The following is a 27,394-nucleotide window of genomic DNA, read 5'->3' as shown; positions in this document are numbered from 1 at the left end:
AGCAGCCACACCATTATGGAAGACCCAGAAATCTTCTTTTTAACACAGAAACCTCGACCAACCAAGAAACCACTCCCCTGATAACAAAACCCCAAACCCAAATTCTCCTCCAGAATCAATATCATCCATTGCATTGGGGTGCTTGTCAATGTTTGGTTTGTTCTCTCCCAGCATGAAATGAATGCCATTGTCATTTAGAGCTGTACTAACATCACCTTTAGAAAGAGTATTCTGCTGGACATGGTCTATATGAAAACATCTGTATGTTTATTTTATGGTTCTGTCATTTCTGGGAAGGGTCTGCAAAAGCTGGAGTGAGTCCTGATGTGGAAAAGGAAGCTGTGGCATGTTGCAGAGGTAAATGTGTCAGTGAGGTCTGGCCATCTCTTGGTGTGAAGGGTGACCTTGAACAGTGGGAAGACTTGTCTGAATTGGAAATCATAGGGAAGACAATGGGCCATGTTATAAGGCAATAGTGGGAGATGATCTCTTTGTCTTGAGAAGACATGTCCCAGAGTGGGGAATGGAGGATGCCTAGAGGAAAGCATGAGGCAGGAAGGGCATGGAGTGTTCCTGCCCAGGATTCTTCTCCAGGCTCCAAGGTGTCTGGAATTGGAGGCCTTATGGATCTTGAGATAGTTAGATGGTATTGCAATGCTCACAATGTCCTTTGAGGTTATGAAGATCTCTCAGTGGAGACAGTCCCTTGTCCCTGCCTGATGTAGGCAGCGCATTGATATAGAGGGGGTGACATGGAAACTACTGAATATTTTCTGATGAAGCTTTTTGCTCCAGTTTTGGGAAGGACATTGTGGGAGTACAGCTCTTCGATCAGCTGTCTTTGTGTCGTGGTGAGTGTCTATAGTAACTTCCACAGCCATTGATGTTTCTATGGTAGTTTCTTTGTTCTCCTCAGACAGCATACACAAGGGCGCATGAGGAGGTGGATGTAATTTTTGCTCACTCGACTTCCCCTATTGTGGAAGGGGAAGAACCATGCAGCTGCTCACTCAATTCCCACAGCCGTGGGAGAAATCAGCAGAAAAAGGCAAAACTTGTGGGTTGAAATAGTGCAATGTAACAGAACAGCAAAAGGGAAGAAGAAAGAAAAACAATAACACCGATAAAGGAGTATAAAGAGGCGATTATAGTACCACCGCGTAGCGCACCGGATGGACCTGCACTGCTGGAGTCCACCCCTGAGTAATAGGAGAAATGCATATAAGAAATCAATTTCAACAAGCTCTGGTCAGATATGTCGTTATTGCAACCCTTTGGGCCCCACATTGGGCACCAAAGGTTGCTCATTCCGATGTCTGGGATGTATACACCAACCCCTGCACAAAAGCCCAGCTCTGGTTTTCTCTGGTACAAATTCTTTCACCCAGTTGATGTCGTGAGTGCGCTTGGACTTTAGCATTTGGTGTGGTTTTGTCAAAGAATAAAATCTGTGTGTACGGGGATCGGAGGTGTCAGAGCTCTAATCGCAGAACCCTTCAGAACTCATTTTTTTATGTGCTGCTCTGTGGTGTTTGAACTTGAGATTGCTGAAAGGGCACAAAGCATTCAGGGTGCAGGTTATGCAGCTGGGAAGAGTCTGCCAGAAACGGTGTGGCTTTGCAGACTTCCACATGTTCTTTGTTCCAATCACGAGGGAAGGTGAGGATGTGGAAGGGCCTCGGTCATGCTTAGGGTGGGATTTGTGATCTTGTGGCGGTGATCCTGTGAGTGGCACCAGGTAGGGCCTGGGCATGTGGAACTGGGAGGGTGACCTTGAGTGGGGAAGAATGTTGCCTGAGGGAAATGGAGATGCTGGGTAGAACACACTCAGAGCCATTGGGGAGGGACTGGAGAATGTCTGCTTAGGTGGAGGTCTCATTTCCCAGGACAGGAGACAGAGGATGGTAGTAGAAAACCTCAAGAAGGGGCTCTGCAGACAGTGCTACTTGCCCAGGATCTTCTCAGGATCTTTGGAAGTTCTGCATATCCTTGTGCCCTGTTCTCTTCTTGTGTTCCAGTACAGTGGCATGGGATTCTTTAGTTTTATTCTCTCATCTTACCAAAACCTCCCACCCTTTTGTTTTTCCATCTCTTGCATTGGCAATGTGTTGGTAACAGCGGATGAGATGAGATGGTGAATTTGGGCAGCTGTCAGGTTTCAGACATTCAGGTAATTTTCTGTCAGTTGTGAAGATGGCTTTTCCACTCTCCTGAGGTTGATGTTGAGAGAATGTTCTTAGTATTCAGGTGTCCCTTCTGAAAGCCCTGTGACAGAACAGCATAAGGGAGCACAGCACATTGTCCAGTGACTTCAAGGCTTTTGCAGAATGTGCGTCATTTTTTTTCTATCCATCTTCCCCAGAAATCTCTGATAACATTAAAAGAAAATGTCCCTTAGAACCAATTCCCCTCCCCTGAAAACATTTCTTTTCTGAAGAAGCAACCGGTGATGCTACAGGTAAGTGGCTCCTACCTAAAGAAGATGTGTTTGAGAGACGGATGCACTTTTGTTCCTGTTTAGTCATGCTGTCTTCATGTTGGGTCGATGGAATGTAGCCTGGATTGGAAGTTGGACTCTATGATCTTTATGGGTCCCTTGCAGCTTGAGATATTCTATGACTGGACCAGCAAATCCTCGCTGACTGCTCACATTCCTTTCTTGCTACTTGAAGGCACAGCATGAGCAGTTGGCGGCAGGCATGGAGGAGGGTCCGTAATGCCTTTCTCTGAGTGGATGTGTTGGGCATTGAGGGGCTGTTCTCAGTGAAAATGCCATGGTGTTTCCTTCATGGCTTTTGACATGTGGCTCATACTGCTGAGTGATAGGTAGTCGATGGAGACTGATGCCCCTGGGTGAGGAGGTTCTTGCTGTGTTGCTGTGGCAGTGCAGGCCTGCCTGAGAGGGGAAGGGAGAGCCCGCAATTCATTATGCAGGTGGAAAATGAGTCAGCAAGAACAGCCCTTCATCGAGGTGTGTGAAGGGCCTTGGGAGCTGTGGTTCCTCTGTGCTTTTTAAGCCTTCTTGGAGGGTTGTTGTGCTGGGCTTGAGTGCCCGAAGGAAAAGACCCCTCTGGGTTGTTTGGACTCATTGGAGCCTGTTTGCACAGATGCCCAAGTATGCTATATGCTTACCTTGCTGTGTTATTTGCTGAGTCCTTGAGAGGAGTGGAGGCTGAAGAGTGTGGCCTTCCTCCGGAAATGAATGGGAGTGGAGGTGCAGGGGCAGTCTGTCTGCTTTCCATTGACCAGTGGAAAGCAGGAGTGTTGTTCCCAGTCCTGAGGGATGTAATGTCACCATGAGGGCTCTTGTCAAAGGGCATGTCGGTGCTTGCATGGCAAGAATGATGTAGACATTTAGAAAACTTTTTGGTAAAGGGGAAAGGAAAAGTAGAAATATGGAAGCAGAAGATGGGGAGGGGAAGAAAGGTAGTGCGAGGTGTGAAAGAAAAAGGAAGTGAAGGAAGAGAAGGAAAAGAGAGAAGAACGGAAGAAAGATGAAGGGAAGAGAAAGGAGGAGAGGGGGAATCTATACAAATAAAAAACAATCAAGGAAGAAAAAAAGAGAGAAAGACGATGAAGGAAGAGATGATAGAGCAGATGACCAGCATGCACCGACGTTATTTCTACACGCTGACTGGAGTAGAGGACCTCAATATGCTCGGTACAGTACTCGGGGACCCTCTGCAAGGAAGAGGGATGAGAGTGTTTGCGTACGGGCGCATCCATGGTCCATGGCGAGAACGATGTAGCCATATCAAAACCGTTATGTGAGAAGAGACAAGGGGAAGCAAAGAGGGAAGAAGAAGAGATAGTGAGGGATGGACAGGGAAAAAATGAGAAGGAGAAAGGTGGGCTTAAAGAGAAAGAAGAATGGAGAGAAAGAAGATAAAGAAAGGACAAAACGTTAAACGGATTTACTAGCATTAGCAGACGTACACAGAAACGAGGGTGGCGGGGGGTGTGTGCAGAGACAAGAAAAGGAAAAAGAGAAAGAAGCAAGCAATAAAGGAATGAAGCTGAGAAAGAAGAGAAAGCAAGAGACAATAGAGGAGATGACGAGGTTGCACCGACATCATCTCTAGACGCTGAACGGAGCTGGTCGCTAACAGCCCCGCCTTGGTTAGTGTCCCACGCTGGGGCGCTGATGCCCCGTAATTAGCGCTAATGGGTCCGACTTTGATGGTATCCGCCTCGGTGCCGAAGGCGACTGGGGATGTGCCAGCGGGTGTAAAGAGGAGGCGAGGATGGAAAGGGTAAAGAAAGGAGAGTAAAAATTAGGGCAGGGCTAGGCAAAAACGGAAAGCAGAAGGAGGAGAAGAAAGGAAAGGAAGAGAAAAAGTAACAAAGAGAAGGGAAAAAAATAGGAAAGAAAGGAAGCACGAGACAAACGAATAAAAAGAATTGACAGAAGCAAGGACAAGTAAAAACGGAAGGCAAAGTAAGAAAGTAAGACGAAGAAGGGAAGAACAAAGAAGAAAAAAAAAAAAAAAAAGGACGAAGGAAAATGAAGAGGAGAACGGAAGGGAGAGAGGAAAGAAGAGTTGTCCAGCCCGGTTCCGGAGACGCGGTCAGTGGTGTGAAGCGTGTGCGGCGGCGGAGCAGCACACGGTGTCGCTGCAGGCTCAGAAACGGCGGCGGAGCGGCGAGGCGGCTCCGCCCCGGTGCGGCGGAGAGCCCGGCTGTGAGCGCGGGGGGGCGGCGCGGGGCGGGCAGGAGAGGCGGTGCGTTCGGTCGGCGGCGGGGAGCCGTGCGGGGCCCGGGCGGGTGCCGGCAGCGGCGGCGGCGATGGGCGTGTGTTGGGGTGCGGTGTTGCGTGTGCTGTTGGTGCAGGCGGCGTGGGCGCTGGTGGTCGGTCAGGTGCGGTACTCGGTGGCGGAGGAAGGCAAGGCCGGGACGGTGGTGGGTCGCCTGGCGCAGGACCTGGGCCTGGAGGCGGGCGAGGCGGAGTGGCGTCGGCTGCGGCTGGTGTCGGCGGGCCGGCGGGCGAGCGTGGAGGTGAGCGGGGCGAGCGGGGCGCTGGTGGTGAGCTCGCGGCTGGACCGGGAGGAGCTGTGCGGGAAGAGCGCGCCGTGCGCGCTGCGGCTGGAGGTGCTGGTGGAGCGGCCGCTGCGCGTCTTCCACGTGGAGCTGGAGGTGACCGACATCAACGACAACGCCCCGCTCTTCCCCGCCGCCCGGAAAAACCTCAGTTTATCGGAGAACTCCCCTCCCGGTTCCCGTTTCCCGCTGGAGGGCGCGTCGGATGCCGATATCGGAGCGAACGCGCAGCTCTCCTATACACTCAGCCCCAGCGAGCATTTCGGTTTGGATATACAAAAATCAAGTGAGAGAAATATTGTACCCGACCTTGTTTTAACGAAATCTCTGGACCGTGAGACGATGCCTGTGCACCGGCTGGTGTTGACTGCGAGTGATGGTGGCCGGCCGTCTTTGACGGGCACGATGGAGGTGGTGGTCTCGGTGCTGGACTCGAATGACAACGCGCCGCAGTTCAACCAGTCGGTGTATAAAGTGCAGCTGCCGGAGAGCGCTGCAGAGGGGACACTGGTGTTGCGGGTTAACGCCACGGATCCGGACGAGGGAATTAACAGTGAGGTGACCTACGCGGCGACCAATTTCATTCCGCTGAGTGGCAGAGATGTGATCTCCGTGAATCCGAATACGGGGGACATCCATTTGACTGGGTCCCTGGACTTTGAAGAAGTCAGTATATTTGACTTTCGTATTGAAGCGAGAGACAGAGGTTGGCCCCCGCTGTCGGGTCACTGCAGCGTGGAGCTGGAGGTGTTGGACGTGAACGACAACGCGCCGGAGGTGTGGGTGACGTCGCTGTCGGTGCCGGTGCCGGAGGACGCGTCGTTGGGGACGGTGGTGGCGCTGCTGAGCGTGTCGGACCGGGACTCGGGGTCGAACGGCCGCGTGCGGGTCGCGGTGTGGCCGCCGGTGCCGTTCGGGCTGGTGTCGACGTTCGCGGGGTCGTACTCGCTGGTGCTGCGTGAGGCGCTGGACCGGGAGCGTGTGTCGGAGTACGAGGTGGAGGTGCGGGCGGAGGACGGCGGGTCGCCGCCGCTGCGCGCCAGCCGCGGGGTGCGCGTGCCGGTGTCGGACGTGAACGACAACGCGCCGTCGTTCGCGCAGGCCGTGTACACGGTGCTGGTGCGGGAGAACAACGCGGCGGGCGCGGAGCTGGCGGTGCTGCGTGCGCGGGACGCGGACGAGGCGGGCAACGGTCGCGTGAGCTACTCGCTGTGGGAGGGCGGGGCGGGCGGGGCGGCGTCGGTCGTGGGGTGGCGGTCGTGGTCGAGGTACGTGTCGGTGGACGCGGAGAGCGGTCGCCTGTGGGCGCTGCAGCCGCTGGACTACGAGGAGGTGCAGGTGCTGGAGCTGGAGGTGCGGGCGGTGGACGCGGGGGAGCCGGCGCTGTGCGGCAACGCGACGGTGCAGGTGTTCGTGGTGGACGAGAACGACAACGCGCCGTCGCTGCTGCCGTCGGCGGGCGTCGGTGCGTCGCCGGAGGCGTCGCCGGGTCCGGGCTCGGGGTCGCTGTGGGCGTGGGCGTCGTGGGGGGCGCCGGCGGGGCAGGTGGTGGCGAAGATCCGTGCGGTGGACGCGGACTCGGGCTACAACGCGTGGCTGCGGTACGAGCTGTGGGAGCCGCGGGGGAAGGGCGCGTTCCGCGTGGGGCTGTACAGCGGCGAGGTGAGCACGGCGCGGGCGCTGGAGGAGGCGGACGGCCCGCGGCAGAGGCTGGTGATCGTGGTGCGGGACCACGGGGAGCCGTCGCGCTCGGCCACGGCCACGCTGAGCGTGTCGCTGGTGGAGGGCGGCGAGGCGGCGCTGGCGGCGGCGGGCTCGTCGGGGCCGGGGCTGCGTCCGGCGTCGGGCGCGGAGGGCGTCGGGCCGGCGTCGGTGTCGTCGTCGTCGTCGACGAACGTGTGGCTGGTGGTGGGCATCTGCGCGGTGTCGAGCGTGTTGGTGCTGGCGGTGGTGCTGTACGTGGCGTCGCGGTGGTCGCCGCGGGCGGCCGTGCTGTCGGGGCCCGGGCCGGCGACGCTGGTGTGCGCCAGCGAAGTGGGGAGCTGGTCGTACTCGCAGCGGCAGAGCCGGAGCCTGTGCGTGGCGGAGGGCGCGGGCAAGAGCGACCTGATGGTTTTCAGCCCCAACTTGCCGCCGCCGCCGGCCGGCCCCGCGGCGAAGGAGACGCAGCCGGAGCCGCCCGCCGTCCTGGACACGGTGAGTGGCCCTCCCTTTCTCGCCTCTCGCCCCATCCCCCGCCGCCCCTTCCCCCTTTCTGTCCTTCTGTCCCGTGCCCTGGTCAGGCGCTGGTGTGAGCCGTGCTTAGCCCGAGGGCGGTGGGTGCTTGTCGGGTGCTTAAGGACGTGAATGGGACCTTTGCATTTGCTTTCGCGTCCTTTTCCGGCTCTCCCGACTCTTGCTGTAGGGGAAAATAAAGGTAGTGCCCCGCCCCGCAGCAGTTACTGTCCGCAGGTGATGTTTGCTGTGGTGAGTGTGAGTTGTTCTCCCGTAGAGTAAAATCTCTTCCGATTGTGATGAGAGGTGCCACGACATCATCTTGCTGGAGGAGTGCAAGACATGCAGTGTGAGGTGGTGACTGTCCCCCAGGCATTATTTAGTGGCTTCTTACGGTTGCTGAGTGCTGACCGTGCTGGTATTAGATGTGGTTTCTTCTGTCCTCTTTCATTCTCCTCTGTAATAAGAGTTTGGACAATGGGGATTTCTCATGGTTTTTCTCTTCCTATGGCATAATTTCTCCATTTTGTTTTGCTCATTGGAGTCGGTATGAACGGTGGGAGGGCGTTGTGGACTTTTCCTCTGATCATTTTGTAACCATGGTTAGTAGTATCAAGTATTTAGGCAGAGGAGTATGATGCAAGGTGTTAGAAACAGGAACTTTCTTTTTCTTCTCCCACTCTGCTACCCGGGCTGTGAACCTGCGTTCCTGGCTGTGCTGGTGGCTGATGTACACTGACCTGTTTTCATATTCTTTTAATAGTTGCGTTAGTAGCAATATCGTCACATGTTCCCTGGAAATTCTGTTCTGAACAAAAAGAAAAACCCTCTCAAGGAAATTGTGATGCCCAGTAGATATCTTCTGCTAGATTGGTGTTCTAGTCAACATGTGGGTTGTTCTCTGTCAGAGCATGAAATCAATGCCTGTTGCCATTAGAGTTGTTTCGACGTGACGTCTGCAAAGAGTATTGTTCTCAGGACTGTACCATTTCCCTCTGAAATTGGTGAAGCTCTGCCAAACGTGATGGGTCAGCAGCAGAGACTCTCCTATCACTGTGTATGTGATACCATCTGTATGTTTTTTATGGTGCTGTAATTGATGGGAAGGGTGTGCAAAAGTGGGACTGAGAGTTGAGGTGGCAAAGGGAAGTGTGGCATGTTGCAGAGGTGAATGTGGCAGTGGGACTGAGTAGGGCCTGGGCATGTCCTGATGGGAAGGGTGACCTTGAGCAGCGGGACAACTTCTCTGCTGCGGGAATTGGATATCCTTTGGAAAGACCACACTCCATGTCGTAATAAATCAAGGATGGGAGATGATGTGCTTGCCTTGAGAGCATATGTTGCAGAGTGGGGAATGGAGGATGCCTAGAGGAATGCTTGAGTCAGAATAGGCATGGAGTGTTGCTGCCGAGGATTCTTTTCCAGGGTCCAAGGTGTCTGGAGTTGGAAGCCTTATGGATCTTGAGATAGATAGATGGTATTGCAAAGCTCACAATGTCCTTTGAGGTTATGAATGTCTCCCACTAGAGTCAGTCCCTTGTGCTGCTGCCTGCCTGACGCAGGCAATGCATTGGTAAGAGGGGTGAAATGCGGAATGCTGAATACTGAAAATCTTTTCACTGCTGTTTCGGGAAAGATGTTGTGGATGGATAGTTCTGTAATCTACTCTTGTGTTATGGTGGACATCTATACCAGTTTCCACAGCCATGATGTTGCCATGATGATTCCTTGCTCATCCTCAGGCAAGATTTTAAGGTGATATGATGAGATGGCTATAATCTTTGTGTAGTCGACTTCCCCTGCTTGTGCACTTGCACAGTCAGCCTCAGTAGAGATGCTGTGACCATTTGTCATGCTTTCTTGTTTTCTTACATGTGCATACATGCCAAACCCTCCATAGCAGCCCAGCTCTCCTTTCCTATGGTACGAATTGTCCTACGTAGTGGGTATCTTGAATGCGCTTGCCCTTCAGCCTTTGGTGTCCTTCTCTGGAAGAATGTAATTTGCGCACAGTAGGATCCAAGCTGTCACAGCTCCAATCACAGGATCCTTCCAAGCTCTAACATGCATATCTGTGGTGTTGCCGCCTCAGATTGCTGAAAAGGCAAAATGCGTTTGTCTGACACTGTGTGACTTTGCATCCCTTTGCATGCCAGTCATGAGGGAAGGTGAGGATGTGCAAAGGCTGGGGCCATGCTGAGAGTGGGGTTTGGAGCTGGTCATGTTGTTGGGGTTGAGCACTGTCTGAGTATTTTGGCAGTGATCCTGTGAGTGGTATTGAGTAGGGCCTGGGTATGTGTCATTGGGAGGGTGACTGTGAGCAAGGAAGAGTCTTGCCAGATGGAAAATGAGATGCTGGATTGAAAAGGGTTTGTGTCTATGGGGAAGTCCTGGAGAATGTATGCTTAGCTGTGGAGATGCCATTTCTGAGTGCTTGGCGTGGTGGATGCCATTAGAAAACCTTGAGAAGATATGCTGAGAGCATATCCTTGCACCTTGTGGTTCTCGGTGGTATTACTGCTTGTGAAGATAACTGCCATGTGTGCTGTTATTCACCTGTTTTGGATGTGGAATGTTTTGGTTAAAGAGAAGTTTTTTGAGATGTGGATCATGCTGCCATCCTTCTCTGAACCTTCCTTAGTTACCTCTCAGGTCTTAGTCTTGCTAGGGAGGGGAGGAATACTCTCCATACTCCGGATGTTGTCAGGCCTGCCATTTCCATCCAGTGGAATGGGATCCTTTGGTTTTCTTCTCTACTTTCATGAAGACTGGCGACAGTTGGCCTCAGTAGAGCTGATGAGTGATGTGGTTATGCTTAACTCACTGAGATGTGTGCATGTACACACCAAACCCTGCACAGCAACAAAGCTCTGGTTTTCTCTGGTACAACTTCTCCCACCCAGTTGACCTTGTGAGTGTGCTTTTTCTTCAGTATTTGTTGTGGTTTGACAAATAATAAAATCTGTGCGGACAGGAATCAGAGCTGTCAAGCTTTAGTCACAGAATCTTAAAGTTCTAGTGCATAGTTCTGGTGTTTCCATCTGAGGTTGCTGAAAGACCCAAAACTTTCAGGGTGCAGTGCAGGCAGCAAGGAAGGGTCTGCCAGACACTGTGTGGCTGTGAAGACCTCTGTGTGTTCTTTGTGGAATTCATGAGGGATGGTGAGGATGTGCAAAGGCCTGGTTCATGTTCAGACTTGGGTTTATAGCTGGGGCATGTTGTTGGGCTGGAGCAGTACCCGGCTACTGTGGCAGCGATCCTGTGAGTGGCTGAAGTAGTGCCAGGCATATGTCAAGGGGAGTGTGAGCTTGAGTGGGGAAAAGTCTTTGGGGAGGGAAATGGAGATGCTTGTTACAACATGCACTGTGTCACTGAGGAAGAAGTGGAGAATGTCTGCTTAGCTGGCAGTGCCATTTCCCCAGGTGTTCAATAGAGCATGCCAGCAGAAAACCTCAAGGAGAGTGTCTGCAGAGAGTGTTACTTTCCCAGGATCCTCTCAGGGCCTCCAGAATTTCTGCATATCCTCACACCCTGTGGTTCTCTTCTTGCATTTCAATACAGTGGAATTCGGTTCCTTTTAGTTTTTTTCCTCCTTTTAGCTCAAACTACCAGTGTTTTTCTTTTTTCTTCTTTCACATTGGCAATGTGTTGGATACAGCGAGTGAGATGCAGCCTGTGGACTTGTGGCAGCTGTCAAGTTGCAGAGTTCGGGCAGTTTGTCATCCATGTGTGGAATCGCTTTTCCACTCTTTTGAGCTGTGGTTGTTATTCATAGAATGTCCTTAGTGTTCATATCTCCCTCCTACTTCATTTGTGACAGATGTGTGTAAGGGAGCACTGTGCATTGTCCAGCATTTTCAAGGCTTTTGCAGATTTTTTTTTTTTTAATTCTGTGCAGCTTTCCCAGAAATCTCTGATAATATTAATTAAGAATGTCCCTTCAGAACATTTCTGCTGACCAGAAAGTGGTATTTATTTTGAAGAACCAACCAGTGATTGTACAGGTAAGTTGCTCATACCTGAAGAGTACGAGTTTGAGAGAAGGATGTAGTTTTGTTCCTGTGTTGTCATGGTTTCTTAATGTTGGATCAACTAAGTGTTGCCTGGATTGTAATGTGTGTAGGTTTGGATGAGAAAGCATCACTGCCTGCTCTGCATTCTTTTCCTGCTGCTGCCAGGCACAGTGTGAGCAGGTGGCAGGAAGCATGTATGGAGGACGACCCCAGTGCATTTCTCTGAGTGGATATTTTTCACAGATATATATCTGTGTGTGTATAGATTTCACAGATAAAATGTGATAATGGTCTGAGCAAGATGGAAATGGAATGGAGTAATGAGTGGAATGTCTTGGTCTGTGGTAAAACGGGACCCATTCTGTTCAGTAATTTTACTTTTTATCTAGGCCTCTTCTAATTACTGACATTAAGAGCATATTGTGCAGGCACTCTCCGCTGTTGGAGTGATAAGACCTCTGTTAATGGTCAGTGCCGAGGCATGGTATGCAGAGAAGCTCTTGCTTACACTCATTGCTATAACAGCCAAGGCCAGGTAACTTTGGTATTTGTCCTGTTGGAGGGTCAGAAGCAGAAAAGTGCAGAGGGGTCGCACCTGCATGGAGGAGAGGACAGGACAGGTGACTGAAAACTGCCCAACAGGGTATTCTATCCCATGTGCCTCATGCTCAGTATAAAAGCTGAGGGATCAAAGGATCAGCCCTCTTTCTTCAGTGGCCGGTGTCTGAGGAGGATTTTGTCTGTTCATCTGCCTTTGATCCCAATCCTGAATCCAGATCTGGAATCCAGTTCCCGTCCATCACTGAGTCCAGTCTGGGACTTTCCCAGTGCCAGGCGGTGATATGATTGTCATCCTGGGATCCTGATATGGTTTTGCATACATTTCATTATTTCATTTTTATGTTATTATTAGTGTTACATTAAAGTAGTTTAGTTCCTTCTAAACTCATAAGTTGTCTCTCCCTCTCCTACCTCTCTTTGTGAAGAGAGGTAAGGGAGAGCATCAGTTGATCACCCAGTGGCCGCTTCGGCCCAAACCACAACAGATGTGAGAAAGCAAGAGTTGCCATTCCATGTGCAGGTTGACAACGAGGCTGGAAGAATCGATGGATATGAAGAGTGCTTGGTAGCAGTGGTTGCCCCTTGCTTTTTTTCGCCTTGGTGGGAGGATTGTCATTCTGGACTGTGATTGGTTTGAGTTCCCAAATGAGAGACTCGCCTGCATTGTTTGGACTCTGTGGGGCCTTTTTTATCATATATCCAAGTATGTTGAGACTTGGGCTTGTGTTTCTGAGAGTAGCGGATCCTTTTGTGATGTAGCAGGTGTGTTTTTCACTATACAATTGCCTTCCTCTGTTATTTGCTGTGTCCCAGAGAGGGCTGGTATGCTGCAGAGTGTGTTGTTCTTCCAGAAGATAATGGGAGGTGCAGATTGATAAGCTGGGGGAAAGCAGGAAGGTTGTTGCCTGTTGGGAAGGATGGAAGGTGGTAGGGAAGAGGAATGAAAGCTTGTGCCATGGGCGTGTCTGTGCTTTGTGTCAAATGTGGTGTAGGCATTTTAAAAAACTTTCTGATAATGGAAAAATGGACAGGAGATAGAAGGATGGAGGTAGAAGAGAATGGGAGGAAATAATAGGTCAGGACAGAAAAAAAAACCCAAACAACAATCAACCCACAACCACCCAGCAAACAAACTACGAACCAAACAAATAAATCAACGACCAAAACCCAGAAGAATGACCAGAGGCAGAACGGCAGAATAGCAAAAGGAAGAAGGGAAGGAAGGAATCTATGCAAGCAAGGAAGGAAGAAAAATAGAAAGATAGAAAGAAAGATAGAAAGAAGATACAGGAATGAAGGAAGAATTGGAATTACCAGCGTGCACAGATGGTATACTGACAGGATGAATGGACTGAAGGATCTCAGCATCCTCGGTAATCAGGGACGCTGTGTAAGTCTTGATGAAAAGTGAGGAGGAGGAGGAATGAGAGATCTTGTGTTGAGGGATGTCCATGCTATATTGCGAGTGTGGTGTAGACCTTTTGGAAGCATTTTGATTAAGGAGAGAGAGAAAGGAAGGGAGAACTGCTCGACCGTTTTTATATAAACAGAAAAGATAGTGACGCAGAGATGAAGCCGGGCAGGGAAAGAAGGAAGGAGAAAAGGAAAGAGAAGACAGAAGAAAGAAGAAGCAGGAGAAGAAAGGGTAGGGGAAAAAGGGAGAAAGAGAGTGATAGAAAAAGAGAGTGGCAGCAAGGAAGTAATAAAGGAAGGAAGATGAGAAAGAAGGGAAGAAATCATGAAGAAGACTACTAGTGGGCAGCGATGTCACCTCTAGGCGCTGAAGGAAGTTGTTGTCTAACAGCCTCCGCCTTGGTTAGAGTCCCGCGCTCGGGCGCTGGGGCCCCGTAATTAGCGCTAATGTCTCCGACTTTTCGGTCACCACCGCGAAGCCCGAGGCGGCTGGGGATCTGTCAGCGGGGCAAGAGAGAATAATGGAAAGAGAGGGGAAAGGCATGGCACGACCAGGGTCACAAGGTAAAGAGAAAAGGATGGAAAGGGGAGAGAAAAGGGAGTAAAAGATACGGCAGAGCAGAGTCGGAAAGAAAAGGAGACGGAAGAGAAGAAAGAGGAAAGAGAAGATAGAAGAGAGATAAGAAGGAAAGAGTAGAAAGAAGAAAAAGAATGGGAAAAAGTAGGAATTGCAAAGGACGAAAGAGAGAATGGAAGAATGAGAGAGAATCGAAAGAAGAAAAAAAAGGAGAAAGGAAGAGGGTAAAGGTATCTATGCAAGCATACGGCAAGCAAATGAGGAAAGAAAAGGAAAGGAAAATGAGAAATTATAAGACAAAGAGAAAGAAAAGAGGAGAAAGGAAGGGAGACAGGAGAGAGGAGATGATCAGCCCGAATCCGGAGGCGCGGTGAGTGGTGTGCAGCGTGTGCGGCGGCGGAGCAGCACACGGTGTCGCTGCAGGCTCAGAAACGGCGGCGGAGCGGCGAGGCGGCTCCGCCCCGGTGCGGCGGAGAGCCCGGCTGTGAGCGCGGGGGGGCGGCGCGGGGCGGGCAGGAGAGGCGGTGAGTTCGGGCGGCGGCGGGGAGCCGTGCGGGGCCGTGCGGGTGCCGGCGGCGGTGGCGATGGGCGTGTGTTGGGGTGCGGTGTTGCGTGTGCTGTTGGTGCAGGCGGCGTGGGCGCTGGTGGTCGGTCAGGTGCGGTACTCGGTGGCGGAGGAAGGCAAGGCCGGGACGGTGGTGGGTCGCCTGGCGCAGGACCTGGGCCTGGAGGCGGGCGAGGCGGAGTGGCGTCGGCTGCGGCTGGTGTCGGCGGGCCGGCGGGCGAGCGTGGAGGTGAGCGGGGCGAGCGGGGCGCTGGTGGTGAGCTCGCGGCTGGACCGGGAGGAGCTGTGCGGGAAGAGCGCGCCGTGCGTGCTGCGACTGGAGGTGCTGGTGGAGCGGCCGCTGCGCGTCTTCCACGTGGAGCTGGAGGTGACCGACATCAACGACAACGCTCCGCTCTTTCCCGTGAATGAAGAAGCCTTTAGCATCGCGGAACTGTCGCTGCCGGGGTCACATTTCCCGCTGGAGGGCGCGTCGGATGCCGATATCGGAGCAAATGCGCAGCTCTCCTATAAACTAAGCCTCACTGAGCACTTCAGCCTCGATCATCAGAGTAATAACGACCAGACCGCGTCTTTGGCTCTTGTTCTGACGAAACCTCTGGACCGAGAGACGATGCCTGTGCACCGGTTGGTGTTGACGGCGAGTGACGGTGGCCGGCCGTCGCTGTCGGGGACGATGGAGGTGGTGATCTCGGTGCTGGACGTAAACGACAACGCGCCCCAGTTCAACCAATCGATTTATAATGTGAAAATCTTAGAGGGTTCAGAGCCCGGGACTCTGTTAATCAAGCTCAATGCCACGGATTTAGACGAAGGGATCAATAGCGATATTATATATTCATTTAGTAAGCGTGTCGCTCCTCAAGTAAAACAGTTGTTCATTATCGATGAAAAAAAAGGGGAAATCAGACTTCACGGGAAATTGGACTACGAAGAAATGGACAGCTACGAGATCGCTGTAGAAGCAAGAGACAAAGGCTCCCCTTCGTTATCGGGTCACTGCAAGGTGGTGTTGGAGGTGTTGGACGTGAACGACAACGCGCCGGAGGTGCGGGTGACGTCGCTGTCGGTGCCGGTGCCGGAGGACGCGTCGTTGGGGACGGTGGTGGCGCTGCTGAGCGTGTCGGACCGGGACTCGGGGTCGAACGGCCGCGTGCGGGTCGCGGTGTGGCCGCCGGTGCCGTTCGGGCTGGTGTCGACGTTCGCGGGGTCGTACTCGCTGGTGCTGCGTGAGGCGCTGGACCGGGAGCGTGTGTCGGAGTACGAGGTGGAGGTGCGGGCGGAGGACGGCGGGTCGCCGCCGCTGCGCGCCAGCCGCGGGGTGCGCGTGCCGGTGTCGGACGTGAACGACAACGCGCCGTCGTTCGCGCAGGCCGTGTACACGGTGCTGGTGCGGGAGAACAACGCGGCGGGCGCGGAGCTGGCGGTGCTGCGTGCGCGGGACGCGGACGAGGCGGGCAACGGTCGCGTGAGCTACTCGCTGTGGGAGGGCGGGGCGGGCGGGGCGGCGTCGGTCGTGGGGTGGCGGTCGTGGTCGAGGTACGTGTCGGTGGACGCGGAGAGCGGTCGCCTGTGGGCGCTGCAGCCGCTGGACTACGAGGAGGTGCAGGTGCTGGAGCTGGAGGTGCGGGCGGTGGACGCGGGGGAGCCGGCGCTGTGCGGCAACGCGACGGTGCAGGTGTTCGTGGTGGACGAGAACGACAACGCGCCGTCGCTGCTGCCGTCGGCGGGCGTCGGTGCGTCGCCGGAGGCGTCGCCGGGTCCGGGCTCGGGGTCGCTGTGGGCGTGGGCGTCGTGGGGGGCGCCGGCGGGGCAGGTGGTGGCGAAGATCCGTGCGGTGGACGCGGACTCGGGCTACAACGCGTGGCTGCGGTACGAGCTGTGGGAGCCGCGGGGGAAGGGCGCGTTCCGCGTGGGGCTGTACAGCGGCGAGGTGAGCACGGCGCGGGCGCTGGAGGAGGCGGACGGCCCGCGGCAGAGGCTGGTGATCGTGGTGCGGGACCACGGGGAGCCGTCGCGCTCGGCCACGGCCACGCTGAGCGTGTCGCTGGTGGAGGGCGGCGAGGCGGCGCTGGCGGCGGCGGGCTCGTCGGGGCCGGGGCTGCGTCCGGCGTCGGGCGCGGAGGGCGTCGGGCCGGCGTCGGTGTCGTCGTCGTCGTCGACGAACGTGTGGCTGGTGGTGGGCATCTGCGCGGTGTCGAGCGTGTTGGTGCTGGCGGTGGTGCTGTACGTGGCGTCGCGGTGGTCGCCGCGGGCGGCCGTGCTGTCGGGGCCCGGGCCGGCGACGCTGGTGTGCGCCAGCGAAGTGGGGAGCTGGTCGTACTCGCAGCGGCAGAGCCGGAGCCTGTGCGTGGCGGAGGGCGCGGGCAAGAGCGACCTGATGGTTTTCAGCCCCAACTTGCCGCCGCCGCCGGCCGGCCCCGCGGCGAAGGAGACGCAGCCGGAGCCGCCCGCCGTCCTGGACACGGTGAGAGCCCTCCCTTTCTCGCCTCTCGCCCCTTTCCCCCTTGTAGTGCTTGTGTCCCGTCGCCTGGTGAAGCGGTGGTGGGTGCTTGTCGTGCGCCCTCGGGGCGCGAGGGCGGTGGGTGCTTGTCGGGTGCTTAAGGACGTGAATGGGACCTGTGAATGGGACTATGTGTTTTCGCGTCCTTGCTGGAACCCCTCGGCTTGTGCTGCAGGGGAAAGATAAAGAAAGGCATTGCCGCACCCCGCATCATCAGTTACTGTTCTCCAGTGATGTTTGCTGTGGTGGGTGTGAGGTTTTCTCCCGTAAAGTCACTGCCAATCGCGGTGATAGCTGCCACGGTATCAGCTTTGTAGACGCTCTGTCTTTGCTGGTGTGTAGCTTCTCCAGCCGAGCTTTCTGAAGGTGTGCAAGACATGCAGTGTATGGTGGTAACAGTCCCGCTGGCACTATTTATTGCCTTTTTACCGTTCATGAGAGCAGACCGTGCTGGTATTAGACATAGTTTAATCTCTGTCCTCCTCTGTATGAGACTTTTGGACAATTTTCAGGGATTTATCTCTTCTTATGGTGTAATTTCTCCAATTTGTTTGCCTCACTGGAATCATTGTGAATGTTGGGAAGGCGTTGTGGCCTTTTCTTCTGCTTTGGGTTTTTTGTTGTTGTTGTTGTTCCCCAGTATGTTGTAACCATATTTATTAGTATAAAGTGTTTAGTCAGAGAAGTATGACGCAAGATATTAGAAACAGGCACGTTCTTTTTCTTCTCCCACTCCCCTACCTGTGCTTTGAACCTGCATTGCTGGCCGGACTGGTGGCTTGATGTACGCTGACCTTTTTTCATATTCTTTTAATATTTGTTTTAGTAGCAACACCCTTACGAATTCCCTGGAAACTCTCTTATCAACAACAACAAAAAAAATCCTCTCAAAGAAATTGTGCTACACAGTAGATATCATCTGGTATGTTGGTGTTGTCAACATGTGGGTTGGTCTCTGTCAGAGCATAAAATCAATGCCCGTTGCTATTAGAGTTGTCCCAACATGACCTCTGCAAAGAGTATTGTCCTCAGGTCTGTACCATTTCCCTCTCACATTGCTGAAGCACTGCTAGACATAAATGGTCAGCAGCAGAGACTCTGCTATCACCATGTTTTTTATGGCGCTCTCCTTGAAGGGTAAGCAGAGAAGTGGGATTGAGCGTTGAGGTGGGAAAGGCAACTGTGGCATGTCACAGAGGTGAATCTAGCATTGGGACTGAGTAGGGCCTAGCCATGTCCTGATATGACGGGAGACTGTGAGCCGTGGGAAGACTTGTCTGTGGGAACTGGATACCCTTGGGAAGACAATGGTCCATGTCATAATAAGTGAAGGATGGGAGATGATGTGCTTGTCTTGAGAATGCATGTTGTAGAGTGGGGAATGGAGGATGTGTAGAGGAAAGCATAAGGCAGGATGGGCACGGAGTGTTCTTTGCCAGGATTCTTTTCCAGGCTCCAAGGTGTTTGGAATTGGAGGCCTTATGGATCTTGAGATAGTTAGATGGTATTGCAACGCCCACAATGTGCTTTGAGGTTATGAGTATCTTACACCAGAGTCCATCCCTTCTGCTGCTGCGTGCCTGATGTAGGCGTTGTGTTGGTAAGAGGGGGTGACATGCAGAGTGCTGAATATTTTCTGATGAACCTTTTCACTGCTGTTTTGGGAAAGATGTGGGTGGATAGTGCTTCAATGTACTGTTCTTGTGTTTTGGTGGGCATCTATAGTAGCTTCCACAGCCATTGTTGTTGACATGGCAGTTTGTTGCTCATCCGCAGGCAAGATTTTAAGGCGATGTGATGAGATGGGTATAATCTTTGTGCAGTCGACTTCCCCTGCTTGTGCACTTGCACAGTCAGGCTCTGTACAGATGCTGTGTCTCTTTGTCATGCATTATTCATTTGGTTATGTGCACGTATACACCAAACCCTCCAGAGCAGCCTACTTCTTTTCTATGGTATGAAGTCTCCCACCCAGTTCATATTGTAAGGACACTTACACTTCAGCCTTTGTTGTGGTTCTCTCAACGGAAGAAACCTGTGCAGAGTAAGATCTGAGCTGTTACAGCTCTAATCACAGTATCCTTAAGAGTTCTTCACATGCAGATCAGTGGTGTTCCAATCTGTGATTGTTGAAAAGGTAAAAAGGATTCAGAGTGAAGTTCATGCAGCTGGGAAGAGCCTGGCAGACACAGTGTGGCTTTGCAGCCCTCCATATGTTCTTTGTTCCAATCGTCAGGGAAGGTGAGGATGTCTAAAGGCCTGCATCATGCTTAGAGTGTGACTTAGAGCTGGGCACGTTGTTAGGGTTGAGCAATGTCTGAGTATGTTGACAGTGATTCTGCAAGTGGTACTGAGTAGGGCCTGGGTATGTGTCATTGGGAAGGTGACTTTGAGTGAAGAAGAGTCTTGCCAGAGGGAAATGGAGATGTTGGGTAGAACAGGTTGTTTGTCCTTGGGGAAAACCTGCAGAATGTATGTTTAGCTGTGGAGATGCCATTTCTGAGTGCTTGGGGTGGAGGATGCCATTAGAAAACCTTGAGAAGATGCTTGGAGCAGAGGGCTGCTCTCCTGGGATCCTCTCGGGACCTCAAGACGTTCTGTATATCTTTGTGCCTTGCTGTTGTCGATGGTATTACAGCCTGTGAAGGTAATTGCCATACGTATTTTTAATCACTTATCTTCGATGTGGAATGTTGTTGGTTAAACAGAAGGTTTGTGAAATGTGGATCATGCTGCCATTCTTCTCTGAAGCTTCCTTGGTTACCTCTCAGGTCTTAGTCTCACTAGGGAGGGGAAGAAGCGGTCTCCATGCTCAGGATGTTGGCAAACTTGATGTTTCCATACTGTAGAATGGGATCCTTTGGTTTTCTTCTCTGCTTTCATGAAGACTGCCCACAATTGACTGTGGTAGCAATGATGTGTGCTGTTGTTGTGTTTAACTCATTGATATGTGTGCACGAACACACCAAACCGTGCAGAGCAGCCCAGCTCTGGTTTTCTCTGGTACAAACTCTCCCTTCCGCTTGACATCGCCAGTGCACTTCTTCAGTATTTGGTGTGTTTTTCTGTGTGGACAGAAATCAGAGCTGTCAAGCTTTAGTCAGAGAATCTTTAAGCTCTAATGCATAGCTCTACTGTTTCCATCCGTGGTTGCTGAGAAGTCCCAAAACATTCAGGGTGCAGTGCAGGCAGCAAGGAAGGGTCTGCCAGACACTGTGTGGCTTTGAAGACCTCTGTGTGTTCTTTGTGACATTTGTGAGGGATGGTGAGGATGTGAGAGGCCTGGTTCATGTTCAGACCGGGGTTTAGAGGTGAGGCATGATGTTGGGCTGGAGCAGTACCCAGGTACCGTAGCAGCGATCCTGTGAGTGCCTGAAGTAGTGCCGGGCACGCGTCATGGGGTGTGTGAGCTTGAGTGGAGAAAAGTCTTTGGGGAGGAAAGTGGAGATGCTGGTTGAGCATGGTTTGTGTCAATGGGGCAGAAGTGGAAAATGTCTGCTTAGCTGGTGATGGCATTTCTGCAGGTGTGGGATAGTGGCTGCCAATAGAAAACCTCAAGGAGAGGCTCCACAGAGAGTGCTACTTGGCGGGGATCCTCTCAGGGCCTCCAGAGTTTCTGCGTATCCACATGTCATGTTGTTCCCTTCTTGCATTTCGATACAGTGGAATGGGTTCCTTTCTTTTTCTTCCCTGCTGTTAGAAAAACTCCTGTCCTTTTTTTTGTGTTTTCTCCTCTCACATTAGCAATGTGTTTGTAACAGTGGATGAGATACAGCCTGTGGAATTGTGGCAGCTGTCAAGTTGCAGATGTTTGGGCAGGTTGTCATCATTGTGGGGGATGGCTTTTCCACTCTTTTGAGCTGAGGTTGACGTTGAGGGAGCGTCCTTAATTTTCACATCTCCCTCCTCCTTCTTTTGTGACAGAGGTGTGTAAGGAAGCACTGTGCACTGTCCAGCATTTTCAAGGCTTTTGCAGAATATGAGTAATTATTTTTTTTTCCTGTGCAGTTTTCCCAGGAATCTCTGATAATGTTAATTGAGAATGTCCCTTAAAATCGTTTCTGCTGATCTGAAAATGTGTTTTGTTTTGAAGGACCAACCAGTGATTGTACAGGTAAGTTGCTGATACCTGTAGAGGATGAGTTTGAGAGACAGATGTACATTTTTTCCTGTTTTTTAATTATATCTTCCTGTTGGATCAACCAAATGTTGCCTGGATTGTAATGCGTGTAGGTTTGGAGCAGCAAAGCACCACTGCCTGCTCCCATTCCTTTCCTTCTGCTGCCAGACACAGTGTGAGCAGGTGGCAGGAAGCATGTATGGAGGAGGGACCCCAGTGCATTTCTCTGAGAGGATGTGTTGAGGTAATGTTCTCAGTAGAAATGCGGTAGTGTTACCTTTGTGGCTTTTGTTTGGCCGTATGGTGGCTCATGCTATTCCAAGGCGACTAATGCCCTAGGCTGCGGAGGATCTTGATGTGTTGTACTGACCGTGCAGGCTTGCCTGAAAGGGAAAGCTAGAGCTTGCCATTCAGCATGCAGGTAGAAAATGAGTCTGGAAGAATTGAGGTATGTGAAGAGTGCTTGGGAGCAGTGGTTGCCCCATGGTTTTTCCGCCTTGCAGCCCAGGATGACAATCCTCCCAACCACTGGTTTGAGTTCCCGAAGGAGAGACTTGCACTCATTGTTTGGACTCTATGGGGCCTTTCTTTAATCATATGTCCAAGTATGTGGGGCTTGGGCTTGTGTTTCTGAGGGTGGTGGATTGTTTTGTGATGTAGCAGGGATGTTTTTCACCATATGATTGCCTTCCTCTGTTATTTGCTGGGTCCTTGAGATGGCTGGTGTGTCGAAGAATGCATTTTTTTTCCAGAAGATAAGGGGAGATGCAGGCTGATAGGCTGGAGGAAAGCAGGAAGTTTGTTGCCTGTTGGGAAGGATGGAAGGTGTCAGGGAAGAGGAACGAGAACTGTTGTCCAAGGACATGTCCGTGCTTCTTGGCAAGCATGGTGTAGAGATTTTTAAAATGTTCTGATAACAGAAAAATGAACAGAAAATACAAGAATGGAAGTAGAAAAGTCTGGGAGAAAATGATAGTGCCGGAGAAAAAAGAAAAAAAAAAAAGAAGGAAGACGAGAGAGAAAGGAAGAGGAAAAGGAAGAATGGAAGGATAAAATGTATGCAAGCAAAGAAGGAAGAAAAAAAGAGAAAGGAAAGAATATACAGGAATGAAGGAAGAGACCATAGAGGAGATCACCAGCTTGCACCCACGTTATACTGCCACGACGAAAGGAGCTGAGGATCTCAGCATCCTCGGTAGTCAGGAACGCTGTGTAAGTCTTCAGTAAAGTGGTGAGGAAGAGGAATGCGAGCTCTTGCCTTGAGGGATGTCCGTGCTTCATTGCGAGTGTGGTGTAGACTTTTAGGAAGCGTTTTGATTAAGGAGAAAAAGAAATGAAGAGAGAACATCTCGAAGGGTTTTCTATAAACAGAAAAGGTTAGGATGGAAAGATGAGGCCGGGCCGGGAAAGAAGGAAGGAGAAAATGAAAGAGCAAAAGAAAGAGAATGCAGAATAAGCAGGAGAAGAAAGGGTTGGGGAAAAAAGGAGAAAGAGAGGGAAAGAAAACGAGACCAGTGGAAGGGGAGGAGGAAGAGAAGGAAGGAATGTATGGAAGTAAAAGAAAGCAAGCAAGACAGATAGAAGAGCAACGTAGGAAATACGAGACGATTACCAGAAATAAGAGGCGATTACCAGCACGACGTCACCTCTAAACTCTGAGTTGATCCCCCATAGCCTCCGCCTTGGTTGAAGTCCCGCGTTCGGGCGCTGATGTCCCGTAATTAGCGCTGATGGCTCTGTCTTTGATGGTCTCCGCCGCGGCGCCGGAAGCGAGCAGGGATAGAGAAGAGAGATTCAGGGAAAGATAAGGTAAAGCGGTAGCAGGAACAGGGCCCGGCATGGCAAGAACGAAAAGAAGAACGAGAAATAAGAAAAAGGAGAGAGCAGAAAGAAGATGGAAAGATAAGAAAGAAGCAATAGAAGGACAAAGAAGGAAAGAGAATGGGAGAGAAAATTAGAATGAGAGATAGACAACAAAGACAGACAGGCATGGCAAGCGAAATGAATGGTGAAGGAAAGAGCAATGAAACAGGGAGGAAAGATGGAGAAAGAAATAAGGAGAGAAGTGAAGAAAGAAACAAGAAAAAGGGGAGTCGGAAGATGCGAGAGCTGTCTAGCCCGGGTCCGGAGTCCCAGTCGGCCTTGGGGAGCGTGTGCAGCGGCGGCGGAGCAGCACACGGTGTCGCTGCAGGCTCAGAAACGGCGGCGAAGCGGCGAGGCGGCTCCTCCCCGGTGCGGCGGAGAGCCCGGCTGTGAGCGCGGGGGGGCGGCGCGGGGCGGGCAGGAGAGGCGGTGCGTGCGGTCGGCGGCGGGGAGCCGTGCGGGTGCCGGCGGCGGTGGCGATGGGCGTGTGTTGGGGTGCGGTGTTGCGTGTGCTGTTGGTGCAGGCGGCGTGGGCGCTGGTGGTCGGTCAGGTGCGGTACTCGGTGGCGGAGGAAGGCAAGGCCGGGACGGTGGTGGGTCGCCTGGCGCAGGACCTGGGCCTGGAGGCGGGCGAGGCGGAGTGGCGTCGGCTGCGGCTGGTGTCGGCGGGCCGGCGGGCGAGCGTGGAGGTGAGCGGGGCGAGCGGGACGCTGGTGGTGAGCTCGCGGCTGGACCGGGAGGAGCTGTGCGGGAAGAGCGCGCCGTGCGCGCTGCGGCTGGAGGTGCTGGTGGAGCGGCCGCTGCGCGTCTTCCACGTGGAGCTGGAGGTGACCGACATCAACGACAACGCCCCGCTCTTCCCCGCCGCCCGGAAAAACCTCAGCATCGCGGAACTAACCACTGTGCCGGGGTCCCGTTTCCCGCTGGAGGGCGCGTCGGATGCCGATATCGGAGTGAACGCGCAGCTCTCCTATACACTCAGCCCCAGCGAGCATTTCAGTTTGGATATACAAAAATCAAGTGAGAGAAATATTGTACCCGACCTTGTTTTAACGAAATCTCTGGACCGTGAGACGATGCCTGTGCACCGGCTGGTGTTGACTGCGAGTGATGGTGGCCGGCCGTCGTTGACGGGCACGATGGAGGTGGTGGTCTCGGTGCTGGACTCGAATGACAACGCGCCCCAGTTCAACCAGTCGGTGTATAAAGTGCAGCTGCCGGAGAGCGCTGCAGAGGGGACACTGGTGTTGCGGGTTAACGCCACGGATCCGGACGAGGGAATTAACAGTGAGGTGACCTACACGGCGACCAATTTCATTCCGCTGAGTGGCAGAGATGTGATCTCCGTGAATCCGAATACGGGGGACATCCATTTGACTGGGTCCCTGGACTTTGAAGAAGTCAGTATATTTGACTTTCGTATTGAAGCGAGAGACAGAGGTTGGCCCCCGCTGTCGGGTCACTGCAGCGTGGAGCTGGAGGTGTTGGACGTGAACGACAACGCGCCGGAGGTGTGGGTGACGTCGCTGTCGGTGCCGGTGCCGGAGGACGCGTCGTTGGGGACGGTGGTGGCGCTGCTGAGCGTGTCGGACCGGGACTCGGGGTCGAACGGCCGCGTGCGGGTCGCGGTGTGGCCGCCGGTGCCGTTCGGGCTGGTGTCGACGTTCGCGGGGTCGTACTCGCTGGTGCTGCGTGAGGCGCTGGACCGGGAGCGTGTGTCGGAGTACGAGGTGGAGGTGCGGGCGGAGGACGGCGGGTCGCCGCCGCTGCGCGCCAGCCGCGGGGTGCGCGTGCCGGTGTCGGACGTGAACGACAACGCGCCGTCGTTCGCGCAGGCCGTGTACACGGTGCTGGTGCGGGAGAACAACGCGGCGGGCGCGGAGCTGGCGGTGCTGCGTGCGCGGGACGCGGACGAGGCGGGCAACGGTCGCGTGAGCTACTCGCTGTGGGAGGGCGGGGCGGGCGGGGCGGCGTCGGTCGTGGGGTGGCGGTCGTGGTCGAGGTACGTGTCGGTGGACGCGGAGAGCGGTCGCCTGTGGGCGCTGCAGCCGCTGGACTACGAGGAGGTGCAGGTGCTGGAGCTGGAGGTGCGGGCGGTGGACGCGGGGGAGCCGGCGCTGTGCGGCAACGCGACGGTGCAGGTGTTCGTGGTGGACGAGAACGACAACGCGCCGTCGCTGCTGCCGTCGGCGGGCGTCGGTGCGTCGCCGGAGGCGTCGCCGGGTCCGGGCTCGGGGTCGCTGTGGGCGTGGGCGTCGTGGGGGGCGCCGGCGGGGCAGGTGGTGGCGAAGATCCGTGCGGTGGACGCGGACTCGGGCTACAACGCGTGGCTGCGGTACGAGCTGTGGGAGCCGCGGGGGAAGGGCGCGTTCCGCGTGGGGCTGTACAGCGGCGAGGTGAGCACGGCGCGGGCGCTGGAGGAGGCGGACGGCCCGCGGCAGAGGCTGGTGATCGTGGTGCGGGACCACGGGGAGCCGTCGCGCTCGGCCACGGCCACGCTGAGCGTGTCGCTGGTGGAGGGCGGCGAGGCGGCGCTGGCGGCGGCGGGCTCGTCGGGGCCGGGGCTGCGTCCGGCGTCGGGCGCGGAGGGCGTCGGGCCGGCGTCGGTGTCGTCGTCGTCGTCGACGAACGTGTGGCTGGTGGTGGGCATCTGCGCGGTGTCGAGCGTGTTGGTGCTGGCGGTGGTGCTGTACTTGGCGTCGCGGTGGTCGCCGCGGGCGGCCGTGCTGTCGGGGCCCGGGCCGGCGACGCTGGTGTGCGCCAGCGAAGTGGGGAGCTGGTCGTACTCGCAGCGGCAGAGCCGGAGCCTGTGCGTGGCGGAGGGCGCGGGCAAGAGCGACCTGATGGTTTTCAGCCCCAACTTGCCGCCGCCGCCGGCCGGCCCCGCGGCGAAGGAGACGCAGCCGGAGCCGCCCGCCGTCCTGGACACGGTGAGTGGCCCTCCCTTTCTCGCCTCTCGCCCCATCCCCCGCCGCCCCTTCCCCCTTTCTGTCCTTCTGTCCCGTGCCCTGGTCAGGCGCTGGTGTGAGCCGTGCTTAGCCCGAGGGCGGTGGGTGCTTGTCGGGTGCTTAAAGACGTGAATGGAACCATCTTCCTTCGGGTCCTTGTTGGATCCCGTCGGCTCTTTTTGTGGGGGCAAAGTAACGATCTTGCTGCACCCCGCATCATCAGTTACTGTCCGCAGGTGTAGTTTGCTGTGGTGGTTGTGAGTTTTTTTCCCGTAAAATAAAATCACTGCCAATCGCCGTGGTAAGTGCCACGGTATCAGCTTTGCCGACGCTGTAGCTTTGGTGGTGTGTAGAATTTCCAGCCGAGCTTTCTGAAAGTGTGCAAGACATGCAGTGTGTGGTGGTGATAGTCCCGCTGGCACTTTTTACTGCCTTCTTACCTCTGGTGAGTGCTGAGCGTACTGGTATCGTGTTTGGTTTCTTGTCGAAAACTGTGTTTCGACTCGGCTTTGTGTTCTGCAAGAGACCTGCATTTTGTTCGACCTATCAGCGTCATTGTGAAAGTAGGGAATGTGATGCCGACTTGTCCTGTTTTCTTTTCCCAAGTGTGTTGTAACTGTAGTTGGTAGTAGAAAGTGTTGAGGGAGAGGAGTGTCAGCCAACAAAGTAGGTGTCAGGAACTGGAATTTTCTTTTTATTTCGTCTTTCTGCCTTTTTCTAGATTTGATCTCTCGTTCCTGGCCAGAGAGTGGTTTGACGTATGCTGGCTTATTTTTCTAGTACTTGAATCAGCAGCCACATGCTTACAGAAGCCAGGGAAATCTTCTTTTCAGAAAACAAACAAACAAACCAACAGAAGAAAGAACCCAAAAAGCAAATACGCTGAATAAAATAAAACCTCCCAACCCAACACAGAGAAAATTCTCTTTCGCAGGTGCTACCGTTTGTTACAGTGAGGTGCTCAGGAATGGTTGGGTTGTTCTGTGAGAGCATGAAATCAATGCCAATGACAATTAGGGCTGTCCTGATGGCACCTTTAGAAAGACTATTGCTCCCAGGACTGCAACATTTTCATGCGAGGCAGCTGAAGCACTGCCGAATGTCAGCAGCAGAGACTCTGCTGGACACCGTGTATGATATCATCTGTCTGTTTTTTATGGTGCTGTTATTGATGGAAAGGGTGTCAAAAGTTGGGTTGAGCATTGAGGTGGGAAAGGAAAGTGGCATGTCACGGAGGTGAATATGTCAGTGGGACAGAGTAGGGCCTGTCCCTGTCCTGATGTGACTGGTGACCGTGAGCAGTGGGAAGACGTGTGTGAGGGAAGTGGAAATCCTTGGGAAGACCATGGGCCATGTCCTAAGAAGACAAGAATGGGAGATGATGTGCTTGTCTTGAGAAGGCATGTCCCAGAATGGGGAATGGAGGATGCCTAGAGGAAAGCATGAGGCAGAATGGTGACAGAGCGTTCCTGCCCAGGATTCTATTCCCAGGCTCCAAGGTGTCTGGAGTTGGAGGCCTTCTGAGTCTTGATGTTGTACATGGTACTGAAATGCTCACAATGTGTTTTGAGAGTATGAGT

General features: G+C 53.6%; 3 protein-coding genes across 3 annotated transcripts; all 3 read left to right on the top strand.

Annotated features, from left to right (window-relative positions):
• Positions 1-2,552: 2,552 nt before the first annotated feature.
• On the top strand, positions 2,553-7,612 carry LOC309677448 (protocadherin alpha-8-like; the record flags this gene model as incomplete). Its single annotated transcript, XM_082490245.1, has 2 exons — positions 2,553-7,314; positions 7,529-7,612. Exons 1-2 carry the CDS (start codon positions 4,786-4,788, stop codon positions 7,610-7,612), a joined length of 2,613 nt encoding a protein of 870 aa, XP_082346371.1. The 5' UTR covers positions 2,553-4,785.
• A 4,835-nt stretch (positions 7,613-12,447) lies between these two features.
• LOC309677446 (protocadherin alpha-2-like) lies at positions 12,448-16,917 on the top strand (the record flags this gene model as incomplete). The annotated part of the gene is made up of 2 exons (XM_082490243.1): positions 12,448-16,847; positions 16,894-16,917. The coding sequence occupies exons 1-2, from the start codon at positions 14,400-14,402 to the stop codon at positions 16,915-16,917; spliced, it is 2,472 nt and encodes an 823-aa protein (XP_082346369.1). The 5' UTR covers positions 12,448-14,399.
• Positions 16,918-21,492: 4,575 nt separating this feature from the next.
• LOC309677445 (protocadherin alpha-2-like) lies at positions 21,493-26,541 on the top strand (the record flags this gene model as incomplete). The annotated part of the gene is made up of 2 exons (XM_082490242.1): positions 21,493-25,877; positions 26,536-26,541. The coding sequence occupies exons 1-2, from the start codon at positions 23,346-23,348 to the stop codon at positions 26,539-26,541; spliced, it is 2,538 nt and encodes an 845-aa protein (XP_082346368.1). The 5' UTR covers positions 21,493-23,345.
• Between the last annotated feature and the right edge of the window lie 853 nt (positions 26,542-27,394).

This window comes from Vanellus vanellus, assembly GCF_965231255.1.
Source record: "Vanellus vanellus genome assembly, chromosome: 13".
In the NCBI taxonomy this organism is placed as follows: domain Eukaryota; kingdom Metazoa; phylum Chordata; class Aves; order Charadriiformes; family Charadriidae; genus Vanellus; species Vanellus vanellus.
This window is presented reverse-complemented; position numbering and strand designations above follow the sequence as displayed.